The 19,375-nt window shown below is 54.4% G+C and overlaps 2 protein-coding genes across 9 annotated transcripts; both read left to right on the forward strand.

Annotated features, from left to right (window-relative positions):
* The first annotated feature begins 198 nt into the window (after positions 1-198).
* Positions 199-12,805, forward strand: TARS2 (threonyl-tRNA synthetase 2, mitochondrial). Of its 7 annotated transcripts, none has more exons than XM_088799586.1 (18): positions 199-387; positions 2,055-2,251; positions 2,564-2,687; positions 3,595-3,719; positions 4,516-4,633; positions 4,730-4,794; positions 5,042-5,120; positions 6,228-6,374; positions 6,553-6,651; positions 6,945-7,144; positions 7,761-7,923; positions 8,138-8,275; positions 8,430-8,507; positions 10,167-10,267; positions 10,475-10,576; positions 10,719-10,791; positions 11,334-11,448; positions 12,440-12,805. In XM_088799586.1, the coding sequence occupies exons 2-18, from the start codon at positions 2,145-2,147 to the stop codon at positions 12,586-12,588; spliced, it is 1,983 nt and encodes a 660-aa protein (XP_088655712.1). In that variant the 5' UTR covers positions 199-387; positions 2,055-2,144; the 3' UTR covers positions 12,589-12,805. The 7 variants fall into 7 exon arrangements, 5 of the variants coding, with proteins under 5 accessions (XP_088655712.1, XP_088655711.1, XP_088655710.1 ...); XM_088799585.1 differs by lacking the exon at positions 199-387 and adding an exon at positions 1,611-1,757; XM_088799584.1 differs by lacking the exon at positions 199-387 and adding an exon at positions 1,647-1,766.
* Positions 12,806-12,940: 135 nt separating this feature from the next.
* On the forward strand, positions 12,941-18,774 carry ECM1 (extracellular matrix protein 1). 2 transcript variants are annotated; one of them, XM_019739942.3, is made up of 12 exons: positions 12,941-13,462; positions 14,623-14,673; positions 14,754-14,855; positions 15,011-15,091; positions 15,193-15,282; positions 15,575-15,631; positions 15,789-15,803; positions 15,954-16,276; positions 16,539-16,913; positions 17,418-17,638; positions 17,796-17,883; positions 18,292-18,774. In XM_019739942.3, the coding sequence occupies exons 1-12, from the start codon at positions 13,393-13,395 to the stop codon at positions 18,520-18,522; spliced, it is 1,704 nt and encodes a 567-aa protein (XP_019595501.1). In that variant the 5' UTR covers positions 12,941-13,392; the 3' UTR covers positions 18,523-18,774. The 2 variants fall into 2 exon arrangements, with proteins under 2 accessions (XP_019595501.1, XP_074174872.1); XM_074318771.2 differs by having other exon boundaries at positions 15,578-15,631.
* The last annotated feature ends 601 nt before the right edge of the window (positions 18,775-19,375 follow it).

A 19,375-nucleotide genomic window follows, 5' to 3' on the forward strand; every position in this document is an offset into this window, starting at 1 on the left:
TAAGCACCTACCATTTTGTTGCTGGCAGTGTAACACTCCCCTGTCCCAGTTGGTGCAGGGCCACGGGAAAAGTTCTGCCTGTTGTCACATTTTTTGAATGCCATTTAAAAATTCTCACTACCTTTTCCCAACTACACACACACGTAATCTTCCTCTTGCACAGTCTTTTTTTTTTTTTGTATTTCAGGGTGTCTGACATCAGAAGGTGGAGCCAAGATCCAGAGTGGTGCCTGTGACACATCAACTGCTGCCTTCCCCAGACAGAACCTCTGGCCTCTGGAAACCTAGATTCAACAGCTTTCTCTGACAGCACTTCCTTCCTGCACAATCCTTGGTTCCATCACCACTGGAAACTTGAGAACCAGCTCTAACTGTCCCCACTCCCAGGTGAGGGGACTAATGGGAATTACTGAGAACCTCACAGCTGCCCCCAAGTCCATTTCCCCTCACACTTGACTACAAATCTGCCCGTGTTTCTGTTTTTTACTGGGTAAAATACATCAATATACTTAGTCCCATGTCCTAGATACAGCAGGGAGAGGGAAGAGAAGGGATAAAGGAAGTTGAGAGCTGAAATGGGAACCAGAGGCAAAAGTCTTGCATAGGAAGTAGACCTCTTTCTGAAGTGATGGGGGAGTATATAGGGAGTAAACGCTATTACCAGCAAAAGCCTTGTGTGGAAGAAGAATACAAGACTTGGATTGAATCCAGCAGCGGCACTTAACTGTTTGACCTTAAATCATTTACCTTCTCTGACCTTAAATTCCTCGTCTGTAAGAAAGGACTCTTAAGAAGTGCCCGCTGCAGATTCTCTGTTCCAATCCTTCATGCTGTTAACATTCATTTATTCTAATACTAGCTTGTCACTATTGTTGCTCGTTACCATGTACCACGCATTATATTAGATGATTTACAAAAAATCAACCTCAACAATGGGAGTGGTGCTATTATTCTCTTTTCATAGATGAGAAAATTGAAGCATAGAAGAAATTAAATAATTTACCTAGAATTACATAGTGAATGGCAGGCAGATCCAGGATTTACACTAGTTGTGTCTGGTTGCAAATCTATGCTCTTAACTTTTCTACCTCAGCAAAGACTACGTAACAGAAAACTTAACGTTTAAAAGGAAATGACTAACTGCCCTTTCCGGTCCGTTTTTTTCTCCCACTGTGACTAGAGTTCTCCTACAGTACCCCTGTCCTCAAAGCCTCAGGACACCTTATAGCTACTTTGGGCTGAAACTGCAACCGTATTTCCCGGAAAATAAGACCTAGCCGGACAATCAGCTGTAATGCGTCTTTTGGAGCAAAAATTAATATAGGACCCAGTCTTATTTTACTATAACATAAGACTGGCTCTTATATAAGACCGGGTCTTATATTCATTTTTGCTGCAAAAGATGCCTTACAGCTGATTGTCCCGCTAGGTCTTATTTTGGGGGAAACACGGAAGTCTCGCTCTTGCCGGTGTAACAGTTTAGGTCTTCCCGTCAGCCGGAACCACCCACACCACTGCTCATGCTGTGTGGGGTGTACCTCTCCGGAGTTCCTGGAGGTGGGCCCAGGCCAGAGTGGCAGCTGCAGTAACCAATTGTCATGGGGATTGTTGGGCCAGAAGCCAATGAGGCGTCTGGTGAAGGACAAGAGGCGTTGATTTGTTTGAGGATGTAGGCACCGGTCTGAAGGAACATGGGGCTGTATCAGAGGTGGCGACGGCTCCGGCTCGCAGGGTTACACGCCTGCGCGCTACACACGGTGCGTGAGGTATCCAAAAGTTCCGAACCTGCCGAAGCACGAGGTGTAGGTGGTCAACCCAGCCTGACACCCCCTGCTCCCGCCCTGAGTCCCCGGGCCCGGCTACGCTCGCATTTAGATGCTCTCTTTCCCAGGGTCAACAGCCTGGGGCGCGCAGGACGCCCAGCGCAGGGCCCTGTATCCTCTTAAAAACTAGGGATTAGAACCACGGCCACTTAAATGTCCTCATCTCCCGCCATCCCCAGTCGCAAGAATGACTGATGGGGCCGGGATTAACTCCTAACATCTTTCCTCCAGGCAGCTGTGTCGACCCCTCCACAGTGGTTGGTAGAGCGGCTGGGCCTTTTTGAAGAGCTATGGGCTGCTCACGTAAAGAGGTTAAAAAGCATGGCACAGAAGGAAAACCGGACTATTAAGATAACACTTCCCGGAGGCCAGAAAGTGGAGGCTGTGGCATGGAACACAACCCCTTACCAACTAGCCAAGCAGATCAGGTACCAGGCCCACTTATTACCTACCAATGTTATCCTTCTATCTCTGTACTCTGAACCTGAGCAGGGAAAGAAAACTTCCTGTTTCTGTTCCATCCCATCAAGACAGCTTTTCCTGAGGATTCATGTATTATATGCATTTGTTTCAGAGTCTGCCCTTCCTCTATTATCTATTGGGGAAAAAATGATAGGTTCTATTGCTCTGGTAACACATTTCCCCTTTGCAAGTTTGGAGTTGCTAAGTGATCAGCCCCTCTCTTCCCCTGTGGTTTGTAACCCTGTCTTTTTCTTTATCCCCACCCCCTACTGCTGAAGTTCAACACTGGCAGATGCTGCAGTAGCTGCTCAAGTGAATGGAGAACCTTATGATCTGGAACGGCCCTTGGAGACAGATTCTGACCTCAGATTTCTGACATTTGATTCCACAGAGGGGAAAGCGGTAAGTTTCTTCCTTATGGCAAATACAGTGGCTACTAAACTAAAAAATATTTAAGTAGGCATTTCTAACATTTATTTCTTTTGCCTCAGTTTCTCCATTTGCATTTGGGAGGGAGACCTACCACAGATTGCTTGTCTTGACTATTCCTGGCTAAGCTGGAAACTTATGATGAAAGTTTTTGCGTAGCGTAGGTCCATTAAGCAGACATCATTTGTGCTAGTGAAAGGGAGAGAAAATACATTGAAAACAGCAGGATTTATGCCAGGTCAGCCAACGCACCCCCAACTCTTGAGACACCCATTATAAGTCACCTGTAGCGTATATTTAATTCTAACGTGGCTTCTACAACTGAGCTGCACAACCTGGCCTGCTCCCCATTTTGTCCTCTTAATGTCAGCTTAGGTAATGTAGATGTCATCTATTAGGATCCAGAAAATGGAGTTCTCATGTCACCTATGTGACACGGTGACCAATAAATGGTGACCAAATCCTAGAGCAGTGGTTACATCACACTAGATTCGTGGGATAGAAAAAAAAAAAGGACTAAAAGACTGAGCAGTGCCCTTAGGAATCAGTCCTAAGAAAGTAGTTTACTCTGAAATCCTAAAGGAGATGTTATGGAAGAGCAAAGGAAGACCGGCCAGCCTCCTACAACTGTGCTCTGGGACCGGGAAGCACCGAGGAGTGGGGCTGGGGGCATTCTCTCCTTCGCACTGCTTCTACTGGCGTGCTTTCTTTTCTAGTCACTCTTTTCCTTTTTAACTATGTAGTGGTCACCACCTCTGTTTTGTGGTAGTTATTCCTAAAAGAGCCGGGCTCACTTCACACCAGCTTCTCGGAGAAGATCAGAGAGCTAGTGTGAAAGGAGAAGGTTGTGAACTATTGAGCTCCTTTCTTGTGAATGCAGGTGTTCTGGCACTCCAGCACCCACGTTTTGGGGGCAGCAGCTGAACAACTCCTGGGTGCCGTACTCTGCCGAGGTCCAAGCACGGAATGTGGCTTCTACCATGATTTCTTCCTGGGAAAGGAGCGGTGAGCAGTGCAAGGAAGGAGGAGGGTGATACTGGGTGGTTTCTTTTTTTTTAGAGACTTCACCATATTTTATTTTTTCAGGTGTTTTGAGATATAATTGACAAAATTATATTTTTAAAGTGTACGATGTAATAAGGAGGTATTCGTATACATTGTGAAAACATTCCCACAATCGAGTTAATTAATACATCCATCACCTCACTTTTGTTTATTTTCCGGTGAGACCGCTTAAGATCTACTCTAAGCAAATTTCAATTATACAATACAGAATTATCAACTGTAGTCACCATGCTATACATTAGTTTCTCAGCATTGCCTTTAGCTTATAACAGCAAGTTTGTACCTTTTTCCTGAGGTGCTTTCAGAGACCCTTTTCTGGGGCCCCAGGCATGTTCGGTTTGAAGGAGCAAACTGGGAGGAGGGCCTCCAGGCCTCAACTGTGACATTGGTGCCGCCTTCTCCATTCATTCCTGTTCCTTCCCTTCTATCTAATTCTGCTGGAAACTTACCTCCTCTAGACTTTAGGAATTCTTCAGCTTTCACTTCATCCTTCATTACTATTGCTTTCATTTTGTCCATCCAGGTTGCCTGCCTTCATCTTTTCATTTCATACCTAGAGCATTTGCTCCGGCTGTAAAATTTGTACCTGATTTCCGATGCATGTTTTCTGTCAGATTGTCTTTGCCAATCATGCTAGATGTTTCTGGAGGGCAGGATTTCACCCCCTAGCCAACAGGTATGTCACCCAGGTGATGCTTCTAGGAGGATGCAAGCCAAGCAAGTTTCATCTTCCCAGGACTCTCCGGGGCTCAGAGCTGCCTGTTTTGGAGCGGATTTGCCAGGAACTTACCGCTGCTGCTCAGCCGTTCCGGAGGCTAGAAGCTTCCCAGGATCAGCTTCGCCAACTCTTCAAGGTGGGGAGGGAATAGCAGAGGCAGGACAAGGAGTGGCTCTCTCGCAGGACATCTTTGTGGGGGTCAAACCTTGTCTTCACTCTTCCCTTCTTCCAGGATAACCCCTTCAAGCTTCGCCTGATCGAGGAGAAAGTGACGGGTCCAACAGCAACGGTGTATGGGTGAGAGTTGCGAAGAGGGAGAAAAACCGGGCGAGGTGGGGATGGCCAGAAGGAGGATAAGGAAAAGAAGATAGAATCCGTTGCTCCAGAAAAAGAAATGGGATCACAAATTGATTTTTTATCTCCCGTTGCGCTCTCTGTGAAACAGTTCTTCACTTCCTCTTTCTGGCAGCTAAAGGCCATGAGAGGGAGACAAGGAGAAGCCCAAGAATTGGGGAACCACTCACTGGCCCCTTCTGTCCCACAGGTGTGGCATGTTGGTTGATCTTTGCCGGGGCCCCCACCTTCGGCATACAGGACAGATTGGAGGACTGAAGCTGCTCACGGTCAGTTATGAGGACAGACAGGCTGACATGCCTGCCTTCACTGGAGTGAGCAGGGGAGGGGGAGTGGGAAAATGGTCCTCTCAGCCCCTTCTCCACTCTGACAGCTAAGTGGGGAGTCCAGGAGGAGAAAGACACTTAGTCCCTGCCTTCTCTTATAGAAACCTTGAGTCTGATGGCAGGTACAAGACACCCTGCCAGGGCCCAGAAGCCAATTCAAATCCCATGGTAGGACATCGATGCTAAAGGAGACGGAGGGACAGGGTCATGGAGGGCGAGCTCCTGTGACTAGAGGGGGCGTGGGACGTCATGTGACAGGCACAGGGAGAATACGCTAAGGCAAGGGAAGGCCTTTTATGAAAATACTGTCCCTGGGCAAGGTGAGTTATTAGATGGAATGGGAGCTTCTATGTAGAGCAAAAAGCCCTGGACTGCAAACCTGGCCCTCTGTGCTTCGTCCTGGCTCTGCCACATAGGAGGTGTGTGGCCTGGGGCAAATCTCCTTACCCATTTTTAGCATCTAAGAAATGAGGCTGTTCATTCCTGTCCTACGAGTATATCCACATGTAGAGACAGAACCACCAACAAACGCAGGGGGAAGTGTTTGAGGAAAAGTAAAAGTGCTGTGAGACTGTTTCTTGGTGGTACTTACTGTTCAAGGAAAGAACAGCAGAAGCGTTTGATTACATGTGGCCAGGAACAGGGAATAGTGCGGGAGATGGAGTTTTCTAGCAGCTCCGTGGGAAATGAGGGAGGGACTGAGAGGCCGACATTTGGCCAGAGCTCCTGGTCACTGTCCTGAGCACTCACTGATCAGAAGGGGAGGAAGTGAGTACAGGGTGCTGGCAGGGCCGCGGCCGTGAGTATGGGGAGAAAAAGGCACAGGATAAGGCTCAGCTTAGGCAGGACACATGTAGGAATCAAGAGCCGGGCACCTCCAAGGCTGTAAACATGGTAAAGGGCGTCTGGAGGACCATCCTGCTGGGGCGATGGTGGGAACAGTGGTGTGTGCCTGCGGGGCTTATGCTGACAGCATCCTGAGGGCTTTGAAAGGGGTTGGGTGGCTTCAGTGGTCCCCGCCTTCCCTTTGACTCCCTGTGTCCTCCACAGAACTCCTCCTCCGTGTGGAGGTCTCCAGGTGCCCCCGAGACTGTGCAGCGAGTGTCAGGGATTTCCTTCCCCACAGCGGAGGAGCTGAAGGCCTGGGAAGAGTGGAGAGAGGGAGCAGAGCTACGGGACCACCGGCGCATTGGGAAGGTACAGAGACTGGGAAGATGGGGGATGATGAGAAGGCTGGAGAGAGATGAAGGAACCCGACTGTGAAGCTGGGAGCAGATTCATAGCCCAACAGACTCAGCAGCTCCGTCACGTATCTCTTCTGGGTCCCACATCCCTGCATCCCCCTTGAAGTGACCACGGCTATTCCTGATCCCAGGAACAGGAGCTCTTCTTCTTCCATGAGCTGAGTCCTGGGAGCTGCTTCTTCCTGCCTCGAGGGACGAGGGTGTATAACGCACTGGTGACTTTCATCAGGGTAGGGGCCCAGGGCCGGGGCAGGGAGGACTCGGGAGGGGCCGAGGGCCTGGAAGAAGCCAAGTGTTAAGGGAGGGGGATCGGAAGCACAAACACAAATACTGTAAAGTGTGGCGATCGGACTGAGGCACTAGCAATGTGTGGTCTGCCGCGGGGGCGTGTGGAGTTTACTTGGTACCTAGTAGGTGTGGCTGCGATCAGTATGACCTGAGGGCCCAGGACAGTCACACAGCTGCCACCTCTCTTCTCTCCTGCAGTCACTGTGACCTGCCATGTCTGTACCCTGCTTTCCAGGCTGAGTACACCCGCCGTGGTTTCTCAGAAGTGAAAACCCCCACACTGTTTTCTACGAAGCTCTGGGAAGTGTCAGGGCACTGGGAGCATTATCAGGAGGACATGTTTGCCCTGCAGCCCCCGGGTCCCCAGAGGAACCACCCCACCAGTCACCCCACAGACACACTCGCCCTCAAGCCCATGAACTGCCCTGCACACTGGTGAGCCGGATCCTGGAGGCCTGGGTCCTCCCCGGGCTGGGGGTCCTCTCAGGGCTGGGGCCTCCCAGGGCTGGAGTCCTCCCAGGCTGGGGTCCTCCCAGGGCTGGAGCCTTCCAGGGCTGGAGCCTCCCAGGCTGGGGTCCTCTCAGGGCTGGGGCCTTCCAGAGCTGGGGGCCTCCCAGGGCTGGGGGCCTCCCAAGGCTGGGGCCTCCCAGGCAGCAGGTTGCTGAGTATAAAGTAGCAGGAAGCCACTTGCAGGAGTAGCGGGATGCCTGACTCGAGTCTGGAGTGTGCCCTGTAGCTCCCGTGTGAATCGGGCAAATCATTGAACCTCTAGGCCTCAGCCTAGAGCTTAAAGTTGCTGTCCAAGCTTTGTTTCACCTCAGTGCCTGTCACAGCGCGGGGCACAGTAACTGATGTCTGTCATTGTCGTTACTGAGAAGTCCCCGTGGAGCCAGGCAGGGCTCTGACCGTGATGTGTGGAGTTGACAGGAGTCGGAGGGCACGCAGAGGGCGTTGGCGGCGGTGCAGGGAGAGGAGGCACGGGGCGGGCTCAGGAGCAGACTTCAGAGCGAGTGCTCCCTGCGCCGCTGACCCCTCTGCACCCCAACCTCAGCCTGATGTTCGCCCACCGGCCCAGATCCTGGCGAGAGCTACCCCTGCGCCTGGCGGACTTCGGGGTCCTGCACAGGGCCGAGGCCTCTGGCAGTCTGGGGGGACTGACCCGGCTGCGGTGCTTCCAGCAGGATGACGCCCACATCTTCTGTGCGCAGGATCAGGTGGCGCTTCCCCAGCTGCTCCAGGGCCTCTGCCCACCTGCCCACCTCCCTGTGAACCGCCCACATCCCAGCCCTTGGCTGCCCTCTATATGCTGTAGTGCAGCTGCGTGCCACCCCCGCCTCTCCTCTCTGTTTTTGCCCTGTTCCCCCAACCGCCCTGGCCCCAGCGCTCTAGCTGGCACTCAGCTCACCCACCCTCATTTCCTGCCCCCAGCTGGAAGCAGAGATCCGAGGCTGTCTGGATTTCCTCCGCTCTGTCTACGCTGTCCTTGGCTTCTCCTTCCGCCTGGCACTGTCCACCCGGCCGTCCGGCTTCCTGGGAGAGCCTTGTCTCTGGGACCAGGCTGAGCAGGTAGAGCGGAAGCAGAGGCAGAGAAACCGCTCTGCGATGGAAGGGGAGGGAGGCCGGAGTCAGGGTCCTCAGTAGAGAGGCCTGTGCTGGAGGGTCGTTTGCTGGGGCCCAGGATACGCTGCTTATCGTCCTGTTTGTCTCATTCCCGCCAAAGGTCCTGCAGCGGGCCCTGGAGGAATTTGGAGAACCCTGGGACCTCAACCCTGGAGATGGTGCTTTCTATGGGCCTAAGGTAAGCTGGCGACTCTCGAGAGGGTTTCATTTATTCATTTTGTGTTTTTTATTAAATATTTAATAGATACAAAGGAGTCGTTTTTAACTTGTGTAGGATATAAGGAGTGATGTAGGTCTGCCCCACAGGACGTCTGCTCTGGTGAGGGCTGTGGGAGGTAATGGGGGTTCCAGCCCTGTGGGATCAGGGCTGCACAGGCTCTCAGGGAGCGTGTTCCCCAGAAGGGTCGGGGAGGGCTTCCTGCAGGACTCCCTTTCCACTCCAAGGGTCATCGCTGGCCAAGTAAAGAGGTGTTTCAGGAGCGAAGCGGGTTGGCAGAGGCTGGGGGAAGGGTGAAAATGCACATGGTGAGCTGGAAGAAGTCAGGGAAGGAAAGAACAGAAAAGTGTCTGCTGGATTTAGTAAAAAGGCTGTTAGGTTTTAAAGGACTAGTTTTGGTAAAGTGGAGACGGGGAGTGGAGTCAAGTGAACGAATGAACATAACTCAAGAAGTGTGGCTCTTAGCAAAGCAGAGGAGACAGCTAAGGGCCTGGGTAGTCATGTGTGTGAAGGGAGAGACGAGCACGTTTAAATGCTGTGATGAGAGGGCGCGTATTTGGGGCGGGAGAAGGTGAAGTCGTTGAAGGTTTCAGTAGAGGGACGTTCCTGGGGAGGCTTGGGGGTGGGATTGAGAGCTCTCCACAGAAGGGACCACCTTTGCCATTGTTTGGGGGGCAGAAGGAAAGGCTGGGGGAGATGCAAGGAAGTGTATAGGTGTGGGAATAGAAGTTGAGACATTTTCCTGTCTCATGATATTAATTATCTGAATTCTCCATGAGATACGAGAAAGGATCATTTGATGAGAGGGAACGGGGGAGAGGAGGGTTGGGGGTGAGGGGGTGAAGACATGAAGGGAGAGGAGAGAGCTTGAAAAGGCTGGAGGAGAACAGGACACAGAGCTGACTGGCGCAGCCAAAGGACTGGTGGCCGCAGTCGGGGTTCAGCTGAGGTTCAGAACAGTGACTTGCATGGTGGCATCAATTCCTGGTTTTGCGTCTGTGTGACATATGACATGTTGGGCAGCACCGAGCAGTGGTGTTGCAGGGCCAAGGAGGAGGAAGGTGATGGTGCCGCCAGGGTGGGCTTTTGCCATGTGGATGTGACAGAACAGGGACGTGGGGACCAGGGAGAGGGGTTACAACTAAGTTGGGAGGAGTCATGTGGGCGGGGCCTGTGAATGGGAAGAAGAAAGAGGTGTTAAGGGATGGAGACATTGAAGAGCTATTAACAGGAATAATTGTTAGAGCTATAAAACCAAGAGATGGTACCCAGAGCAGGTGGCCGATGCATCGTCCAGGTGCAGCCATCTGGACGATGACAGGACGAAGGGTGGAGCCACGGTGTGGGTGTGGGTGCAGGTCTCTGAGTAGGTTTTCAGGAATCACGAGGCCAGCGTGTGGGTAGGTCACTCATGGAAATGTGGAGGTCCCCTCATATAAATGCCACTGTTGAGTGGAAAGAGCCACCGAGAGTCACTGCTCAAGTCCCCAGGGAGTGGAGTATACAGCCGGGTGACATGTCTCAGAGCAGCCTGGGACGTGGGTGGGGAGGAGGGGTGGTGCGCACAGCGGAGGGTACAGGTTCTGGCTCCTCTCAGGCCCTCCCGTTCGTCTCCTGCAGATCGACGTGCGTCTGCACGATGCCCTGGGTCGGCCCCATCAGTGTGGGACAATCCAGCTCGACTTCCAACTGCCCCTGAGATTTGACCTCCAGTACAAGGGGTACGGAACCCTGCCTGTCCCCGTCCCCTCAGCTGCCCACGGACTAGCTGGAGAACAATCTCCCTTTACACCTTTAAGCCCAGAAACAATCACATCCTCCACCCTCTCCCCTGCGGAACCGAAATATTTCTAAACACTGGAAGCTGATATTGGTTACACAGTCTGTGCGCTTTCTCCATTCCATGCACCCCTCGTTTTCCCTCTAAGGCAGGCGGGGGCCCTGGAGCGTCCAGTCCTCATTCACCGAGCCGTCCTAGGCTCTGTGGAAAGGATGCTGGGAGTGCTGGCGGAGAGCTGCGGGGGGAAATGGTGAGCCCCGGCCCCCACGCCCCGCTGCAGATCCTGGCCCCCTCACACTCTGCTTCTGCTTCCCTCCCGAATCTGCTCCCTGCAGCCACGCTTGTCGGAGTCAGAACAAATCATTTGCCCTCCTCTGTCCTCTCCCACGCAGGCCACTGTGGCTGTCCCCGTTCCAGGTGGTGGTCATCCCTGTGGGGCCCGAGCAAGAGGCGTATGCCAGGGAGGTGAGGAGGGGGTGGTAAGGACAGGGCTGAAGCAAGACCATTAGGGGAGGGACATGGCACGTGGAGGCGCCAGGCAGCTGGAATGGCTGTGGCCTGGGTGCTAGAAAGTCAACAGCTGAGAAGTGAGACAGATCCTGCCTTGTGGAGATGTGTGAAAATTAAACAAATCGGCATACGTGAAATGCTCGCATTAGAACTTGGCATAGGAGGAGGCTTGGGTACCTGCTGGTTTTAGTTTTCCTTTCTAGGGAGAAGTAAGGATATGGATGGGCCCACAGTGGAGCCGCTGCTTGGGTGGAGTGGTGGCGAGAGGCAGGCGAGCCCAGGCACGTACTGGCCGGCTCAGCTCCTGTAGGAGGCAGGCAGAGGAGCCTCAGGGGTGCGGGCAGGGGGCGCCTCAGTGTAGACGGATGAGATGGGGCCATCTGTGAGAACCGGAGAGCCTCGAGTACAGTGCAGGGCTTGGGAAGCTTGCTATCAGACTGTTCTCACTCCCCAGCCTCCCATTAAATGAAGTCCCTGTCACCAAACCTCTGTCCCAGGCACAGCAGGGCCTGCGGGCTGCAGGGCTGGTCGGCGACCTGGATGCGGACTCTACAATGACCCTCAGCCGGAGAGTCCGCCGGGCTCAGCTCGCCAACTACAATTTTCAGTTTGGTGAGTGACTGTGTCCCGTGCCTGCCTTCTACACTGTTCTTTCCCGTCGAGTACGCTGGTCATCTGCATGTTTGGGTTCACTGGGTCTCAGTTCCTGAGCTGGGGCGGAGCTAGGATTCGGGACGCCTGAGCCATTTGGGCCCTCAGTTTCTTCACCCCCTGACAGCCACCTCTGACCCCCAGGACGGTTTTCTTCTGCCCTTAACATAGCTCTTGCTGTCTGTTAGCTTAATTACCCAAGGCATCATCAGAGCGAAAGGGACAGGAAGGGTTATTAAGGCATTAATTAGTTCACTTTGTTTATTCTAGACTAGATGGAGTCAGCCCCACGGGATGAGGAGAAAGGCCTTGTGGAGAAGAGGCTGGCCCTGCCTGTTCTTTTATCATTTTCCAAGGTTCAGAGCTCTGTCTAGAAAGCAAGGAGCAGACACTCCTCAGCTGATTCTCTAGTTTTACACACCCACCCACACCGCCAGCGCTGGGCACAAGCTGCCCCCTGATCCTGTGGACTTGTACATGTGTCTTCCACCCCTGCCACCTCCCCTTTGTCCAATGTCCCACACACGTGCATGCACATGCACACAGACATACAGAGACACACACGCACACGTATGCACACAAATACAGACATCCACGGAGACAGACACACAGACACAAGTGGACATGCACACACACACACACAGACACACACACATGCACAGTTTCTCTCTGGTCACTTCTTGATCTTTGTCTTTCTCTGGCTGACCCTACTATCTCTGACCCCTGGGCTCCTGACTGGAAGTGATAATGCCTGGAACATTCTTTATCTCCTCAGGATGAGCAGGGAACTGAAAAGCAAGAGACAGCTAAATATATCCTTCCCTGAACTAGATCTGGGCTCTGCTGTCACCCCGCCTAAAGATTCGGGTCTCTTCAGTTCCTGCCCAGCAAAGGGCCACATCCCCTGTGGGTGAGTGTGCCCGAGAGTCCCAAACCTCCCCTCTTCCTGCAGTTGTTGGCCAGAGAGAGCAGAGCAAGAAAACAGTGAACATTCGAACCCGGGATAATCGCCGACTTGGAGAACGGGATCTGACGGAGGCCGTGCGGCGGCTGGTGGAGCTACAGAGCAGCAGGGTCCCGGATGCTGAGGAGATCTTCTGAGCGTTTGCACAAGGACGTGGCGGAGACCTGCAGGAGCCACCAGCCTCCCTGAACACAGGGGAGGCCAACCTCACTGACAGAGTCCCCTCTGGAGTCCCCAGAGCCCTCGGAACTCGTGTGGGGAGTCTGCCCTGGAAAGAGAGTTGGTCCCAGGAAGCTGTAGCTGTTTGGATGTGAGGAGAATGAAACGAAAAATAATAAACTGGAAGCTACTGAGGATGTGTCTTCATCTCTGACTCTCATGGGGGATAAAAAGGAGTTTGACTTTGTCTCCCTCTCTTTTGTCCCAGGGTGTTGGGGAAACTGAAAAGGTCTCTCACTGGTAGGGGAACCCCTGGGGTCACTGTCCTGCTCCCCACTCTAAACTCCTTAGTGCCCTGTTCCCCCAACCCCAGTTCAGCAGGTTGTCAGATCCCTTCTCCACCTGCAAGTGGAGAAACTGAGGCACAAAACAAGCCCTCGGACACGCCTTGCTCCATGATTCTCAGAATCAGTTTCTCTGGGGCCCACAAGAATGCTCCCCTCTCATCACCCCCATTCTTCTCAATCCAGTCAGGAGGCCTCAGGGTGAGTCTGGGAGGAGTGGCTGCCAGAGGAGGAGCCACGGGCCTGAGTCACGCAGGAAGCTGAGGAGGGCGGGAGCAGTTCCCAGACAGCCATATAAAAAGAAGAACGAGGCCCTGAGGTTCACAACAGCAGTAATAGCCACAGAGAAGCAGGCTTCCAGCAGCCCAGCCACCCCAGTCCACATCTGCCTGAGCAGACGCACCTCCTGGGTGGCCACTGACCAGTCCTCGCCCCAGGATGGGGACCGTGTCCAGAGCAGCCTTGGTCTTGGCCTGTTTGGCTACTGCTTCTGTAGCCTCCGAGGAAGGTGAGTTAGGGTTGGAGTCAGCACTTGGGAAGGGGTCCTGGCCAGCAGGGGCCTGGGCCCCGAGGCCGCTGTCCTAGCCGGCTCCTCATCAGCAGGGCAGTTCTCCATTTGGCCTCCTGTCTCAGCAGGCCCAAGTGGCCCAGGCTCTGGGGCCGTAACCAGGGATGGGGAGCAGCGGTGCAGGGGGAGAGTGCTCGAGAATGCTGCCAGGAAACAAAATTGGAGTCAAAGGACAACTCCCGGGGTGGGGGGGGTGGGGGGGTTCCTAGGGACGGGCCTCTGCCTGAGGGGGATCTGTAGGGGACCTGTTAGGCCGGGGAGAGAGGAAGGGGCCCCCAGGCTGCTCTAAACGGTGTGCTGACTTAGAGCCTTGGCTGACTACCTGCCTGGTTAGGAGAGGAGTAAAGGGGGTGTCCATCCACAGGGGACTAGACACAGCCCCCCTTTATCTAGCACACACACCTTACCTACTTGGATGCTGAACAGAAACGCCTCTGTTGAGAGCATCGTAGATCTATCTAGTCTCTATGACCCCATCCTGACGTCCCTCCTGCGTCCTAGTCTTTGTGACTGCAGGCCAGCTACAAGCCATTCCTTTCCCCGCAGCCGTAGGGTGATTGGGTCCTGACTCATCCCTGGTCCCCATCCTAAACTGAGACCTAAACTAAGGAGGATCTGGGACGAGCAAAAGGGGAAGCACTTGAGCTTCTGGATGCTCCTTGTCAGAAGGTCCAAGGTGGTCAAAGGGGCTGAGGGGATCTGGGGGAGGCAGTGGACAGTGGAGGCGCCGGACTTCTTCCTCTGAGAGGCAGGAAGCATCACGGCAGAGGGGCTATGGGGAGGGGAGCCAGAAGCCGGGGACAGGCACTGACAGGAGATGAGGGCCATCCCCGCAGCGGTATGCCACATTCCCTTTAGGCCCAGACTTGGGGAACCCAAGGCTTTGAGCCGGGAGAGGTGAGGCTGTCTCAGAACCCAGTGAGTCACAGCTAGGTGTGTTTGGGAGCGGATTAGGAGACATGGGGCAAGAGTAATACAGAAGGGCGTCTGGTGTCTTGGTGGTCTTTCCTACACTCATGACCTCTACGGCCTCCCCACCCCGGCTCAGGGCCAGGAAGGGCCCCTCAAAATGACCCCTGACTCACCCTTCCTCACTCCAGGCTCCAAGCCTTCAGGGCAGAGGGAGCTGGGGCCAGAGTATCTTCATGAAGGTAAGAGTCTGGGGAAATGGCGTGGGGTTGGGGGTGGAGCAGGAGCTATAGGCTCTGACCACCTCCCCTCTTGCCTCTAGTTGGCTATGCAGCACCCCCATCCCCACCGCTGACCCGAGTCTTCCCCGGGGATCACCATGACACCTCCCTGCATGGCTTTCACTTTGAGGGCCAGAGTGAAGGTAAGTCCACCCCTGCCCTGCTCAGTTACCCCTCCGCGTTCCTAGCCTGGCTTCCTTCCCTGGGTCTTCAGACTGGGAGGGGAAAGAAGCCCCTGCCCCCTCTCCTGGCCTGCTAGGAGAAGAGGTGGGCTCCTCACGCACTCCCCCTTCTGTAGTGCAGCCCCCTCCCTTGCAGGACGCCTTTCTCGTCCTGGAAGAGGAGCTGACCTCTCCTGAACTCCTTGTGGAAAAGACAGGTGAGTGCTCGCCCAGTCCCTCACCTCCGGCCCACGAGGATCTTACTGACCTCAGTCTGATCCTTGCTCCCGTGTGTCCTTACCCTCACGGTCCCCCTCAGCCTCAGGAGTGGATGCCCAGCGCCCTCCGGAAGCCATCCCCCTCCAAGAAGAGGTGCCTCCTCCCCAGTACCCTGTTGAACAGAAGGAAAGTAAGTGACTCAGTCCCCCTGCCGGTGGCTTTGGGGGCTCTGCGGTTTCCTAGCTGTGTATCCCCGGGTAAGGGAACTGTCCTAGCCTTCCTTTCCTCATCTCTAAAACTGGGCACATACTACCTATTTTATAAAGTTAGCAGATTTTAATGGCTTTAAAAACAGCATTTATTTTCACTCGCTTCACTATTGAGTTCCTTTCTGTGAATGGAAACTGGCCAGGTCCCCCCTCTTCTAGAGCGACTCATCCCAACGTGGTTTGTGATTTGTGCTTGCACTTCTTCTACCCCAGTAGACTCATCTGTCACACCGCAGAAGGAGCAGGGCTCGCCACCTAAGCAGGGAAACAGTGAGTGACAGCTCTGGCCTGCCCATACCCCTGCGTTACTGCTCAGGATCCTGGGGAGGGGGCCAGGGAGCCTGCGCCTGGGGGGGCAGCACAGGGGGCAGGCCTGATTTCGGGGAGCTGTGATACCTTTCATGCCTCGGTTCTCTTTTCCTTTCAGACACTCAATCTGAAGGTAAGAGCCATAAATTCATTTCTTCTTTTCTCGTATCCTCCCAACCCTTCCTCCTCAACCCCAAGTTCTTTCAATCCTCCCAACTCATCCAGCCTTTCTCTATCCCCGCCCCCCATGTTCCCCCTGCCCACTCTGTTGTCCCCATTCTAGAAAAGCCAGCTCCCTTCATGCGCCAGGCTCCCTCAGAGCCCCAGTCTTCAAATGCAGCCCAGCACTGCCAGCAGGGCCGACCCCGAGGGGGCTGGGGCTACCGGCTGGATGGCTTCCCCCCTGGGCGGCCTTCTCCGGCCAATTTGGACCAGATCTGCCTTCCTACTCGTCAGCATGTGGTGTACGGCCCTTGGAACCTGCCACAGTCTGGCCACTCCCACCTTAGTCGCCAGGGTGAGACCCTCAATTTGCTGGAGACTGGATATTCCCGCTGCTGCCGCTGTCACAGCTACACACACCGCTTAGAATGTGCACAACTCGTGGTAAGGGCTGGGCGCATGATCCTGGGGGTGTCCTTTAATCCCCTGACATACGTGATGTTTTAAGGAGCAGAGGCCTAAGCCTGGGTATTCTGGAGCCTCAGGTCCCTTCGCGGGCCCAGTCCGGGGCCTCCCCAGCGTGCCAGGAGAGCAGACACAGCCTGTCCTTCCTTCTGATCCGTCCGCCCTGGGTCCTTTTCTGGAGCCTGGGAGGAAGCCGATGTGGACAGTGGGCTGCTGCGCTGACCCACCCCTCTTGCTCTAGTGGGAGAACGCAATGACCCAGTTCTGTGAGGCTGAGTTCTCGATTAAGACCCGAGCCCACTGGTGCTGCAAAGAGCAGGGAGAGGCTCGATTCTCCTGCTTCCAGGAGGAGGCTCCCCAGCCACACTACAAGCTCCGGGCCTGCCCCCGCCAGCAGTCTCTTCTTTCCTCGGGCCCCGAGCTGCCTTTCCCCCCTGGGGTACCCACACTGCACAATATCAAGAACATCTGCCACCTGAGACGTTTCCGCTCTGTGCCACGCAACCTCCCAGCTACTGACCCCATCCGAAGGCAGCTGCAGGCTCTGACCCGGTTGGAGGCGGAGTTCCAGCGTTGTTGCCGGCAGGGGGACAACCACACCTGTACTTGGAAGGCTGTAAGTGGGCGTTCCAGCCACTCTGAGAGCCTGCCCACCCATCTCTGAGCTCTGATCCCGCCAGTCCATTCCTCCACGCACCTCCCCACTGTGAGCACGTCTAACCATCCGTCTGCTTGTGAATGTCCGTCCATCCGTTGTGTTCGTCATCCGTTGTGTTCGTCATCCTGAGCCTGCATCCTGCCCTCCGGGCCTCGTCCACCCATGATCCCACACACATGCACCCGTCGGCCAGGCAGCCGTCCAGCTCTGGCCCCACGTGACCCTCTCCGTCTGCAGCTCATCCCCCAGGGCCAGCTCCGAACCTCACCTGTGCTCCTAGCCTGCACCTGCCCAACCGCACGCATCCACAGCTGCCTCCTTGCCCTCTGGCTCTTTGCCCTTCCCTTTCGGTACCTGGGGTTGGGGGTCCCTCACCTCAGCATGGAGCAAGCAGGGAAGCAGAGGGTAAGGAGAGAAGGGGCCATGTGTCCAGGCCTCTGACTTCGCTCTCTTTCGCCACAGTGGGAGGACACCCTCGACGAATACTGTGATAAGGAACAGGCTATAAAGACCCACCCCCACTCGTGTTGCCACTACCCTCCCAGTCCTGCCCGCGATGAGTGCTTTGCCCAGCAGGCTCCCTACCCCAACTACGACCGGGACATCTTGACCCTTGACCTTGGCCGAATCACCCCCAACCTCATGAACCATCTCTGTGGAAACCGAATAGTTATCTCCAAGCAGTGAGTCTTGCCTAGTTCTTCCCCAACTCTCTTCCCGTCCCAGAAACCTCCCCTCGGGTGCACTCATGGGAAGGGCAAAAGCATAGTCTCCCAGCACTGTTTTTTATTGCCTGGGGGTTCCCCAAGGCCCTGACCCCCCCTTTCCCCACTAACATAGTAAACAGATCCCTGGGCTGATCCGGAACATGACTGCCTACTGCTGTGACCTGCCATTTCCCGAGCAGGCCTGCTGTGCCCAGGAGCAGGTGAGTGTGGCTGCAGGCTGTCACAGTCTCCTAAGGGGCGGGAGATGGCTAGAACTGCAGGCTACCCCTTCTTTTAGTACCTCAAACCAGCCCACAGAAATAAAGAGGACCGGTGGGGGAGATCTTTTGTCTTGGCTTCAGAAGTCCTCATTCCTGACCTGACCCGCTCTCCACAGCTGTTATGCCTTCTCTGGGCCTCAAGCTCAGGCATTTCCAGGTGTGCACATCTGTCCATCACAGGACGTCTAGCTGTGCCAGGCAGCCTTGTACTCTCTCTGGGCCCCAAGAAGGGATCCAGGGAGAGAGCAGAAGCTGAGGGAAAGGGGACTTTGGGCACCCAAGTATCCATGCCTGATCACAGGGAAACCCCTCCCCCACCATCTCTGCTTTACTCTTTTCCTTCATCAGAAATCAGCCTTCATCAGTGACCTGTGTGGTCTCCAAAGTAACTGCTGGCGAGACTCCGCCTTCTGCTGCAAACTGAGTCCTGGGGACGAACAGACCAACTGCTTCAACATACATTACCTGAGGAATGTGGCCCTAGTGTCTGGAGACGTGAGGGATACCCAGGGCCAGGGGCACCAGGACCCAACCCAGGGAGCAAATATCAGCTCCACCTCTGAGCCCATGGAAGGATGAGTCACCCCAGAGCCTTGGAGGATCAGATTGGGGGAACCCCACCCCACCCCACCCTCCTGGAATATTCATTACAGTAAACACCTCTGGGATTTGGTGTGCTCATTGTCTGTAACATGTCACAGACAAACACACCCTAAACCTGCTGGGATTTTCTTGTGACTGGCCCCTGTGGCCCACTGCCCTGCCCCCACTGACTGAGCAGAAATCATTCCATAGGCTGTGATGGAACCATAACTAAATGGCTGAACTTCACTATGTGTCTTCTTGAATTTATTCACATACTTAAAAAGGAACATCACCTTGTTAGTTAGCTATCGGTGTCCAGAGGTGAAAAAGATACGGTTCATGTCTTTGGTGAGCCCTGCCTGTCATGTTTAAATCTTCCCTTTGAATACTTGGAGTCCATGCGTTGATTCATTCATTATCCATCTATTGAACTATCGACGTCCATCCACTGTGCTAGACCGGGATACACAATCCCATCCGTCAGGTTGCTCACATTCCAGGAAACTAGGCTTCCAGAGCGCCTGCATGCTCGGGGCCCAGAGGTGGGTAGGGGAGGGCTGGGAGCAGTCCGGGTGCACCGGGGAGGACTCAGGGTGCGGTCAAAGCTCCTCCAAGAGAGAAGCAGAGGGTGCAAGTGGCAGGTACAGCCCAGAGAGCTCGTGCAGAAGCACAAAGGCTGAAGGGCCTGACTCCGTGGTGTTCCTCCGAGATGTGGCTGGAAAGATAAACTGGAGCTCAGCACGAATGTCTCATCCGCAGCTTTTCAAGTGGATCTCGGCGCTTCAGCGGCGCGAGGGCACCGGCGGTTTCAGGCACAGGATATGTTCAGATTTGCCTTTCCCAACGT

The sequence above is a fragment of the Rhinolophus sinicus genome, chromosome 7 (assembly GCF_057876585.1).
Source record: "Rhinolophus sinicus isolate RSI-liver-muscle chromosome 7, RSI-T2T, whole genome shotgun sequence".
NCBI lineage: Eukaryota > Metazoa > Chordata > Mammalia > Chiroptera > Rhinolophidae > Rhinolophus > Rhinolophus sinicus.

Excerpts from the sequence above, each read along its gene's own strand:
- TARS2 (XM_088799583.1), top strand. The coding sequence starts at position 1,692 with ATGGGGCTGTATCAGAGGTGGCGACGGCTCCGGCTCGCAGGGTTACAC. Across the intron at positions 2,252-2,563 it reads CAACTAGCCAAGCAGATCAG|TTCAACACTGGCAGATGCTG; the intron begins GTACCAGGCCCA and ends CTACTGCTGAAG. Across the intron at positions 10,577-10,718 it reads GAGAGCTGCGGGGGGAAATG|GCCACTGTGGCTGTCCCCGT; the intron begins GTGAGCCCCGGC and ends TCTCCCACGCAG.
- ECM1 (XM_019739942.3), top strand. The coding sequence starts at position 13,393 with ATGGGGACCGTGTCCAGAGCAGCCTTGGTCTTGGCCTGTTTGGCTACT. Across the intron at positions 15,092-15,192 it reads ACTCCTTGTGGAAAAGACAG|CCTCAGGAGTGGATGCCCAG; the intron begins GTGAGTGCTCGC and ends GGTCCCCCTCAG. Across the intron at positions 17,884-18,291 it reads CCTGCTGTGCCCAGGAGCAG|AAATCAGCCTTCATCAGTGA; the intron begins GTGAGTGTGGCT and ends TTCCTTCATCAG.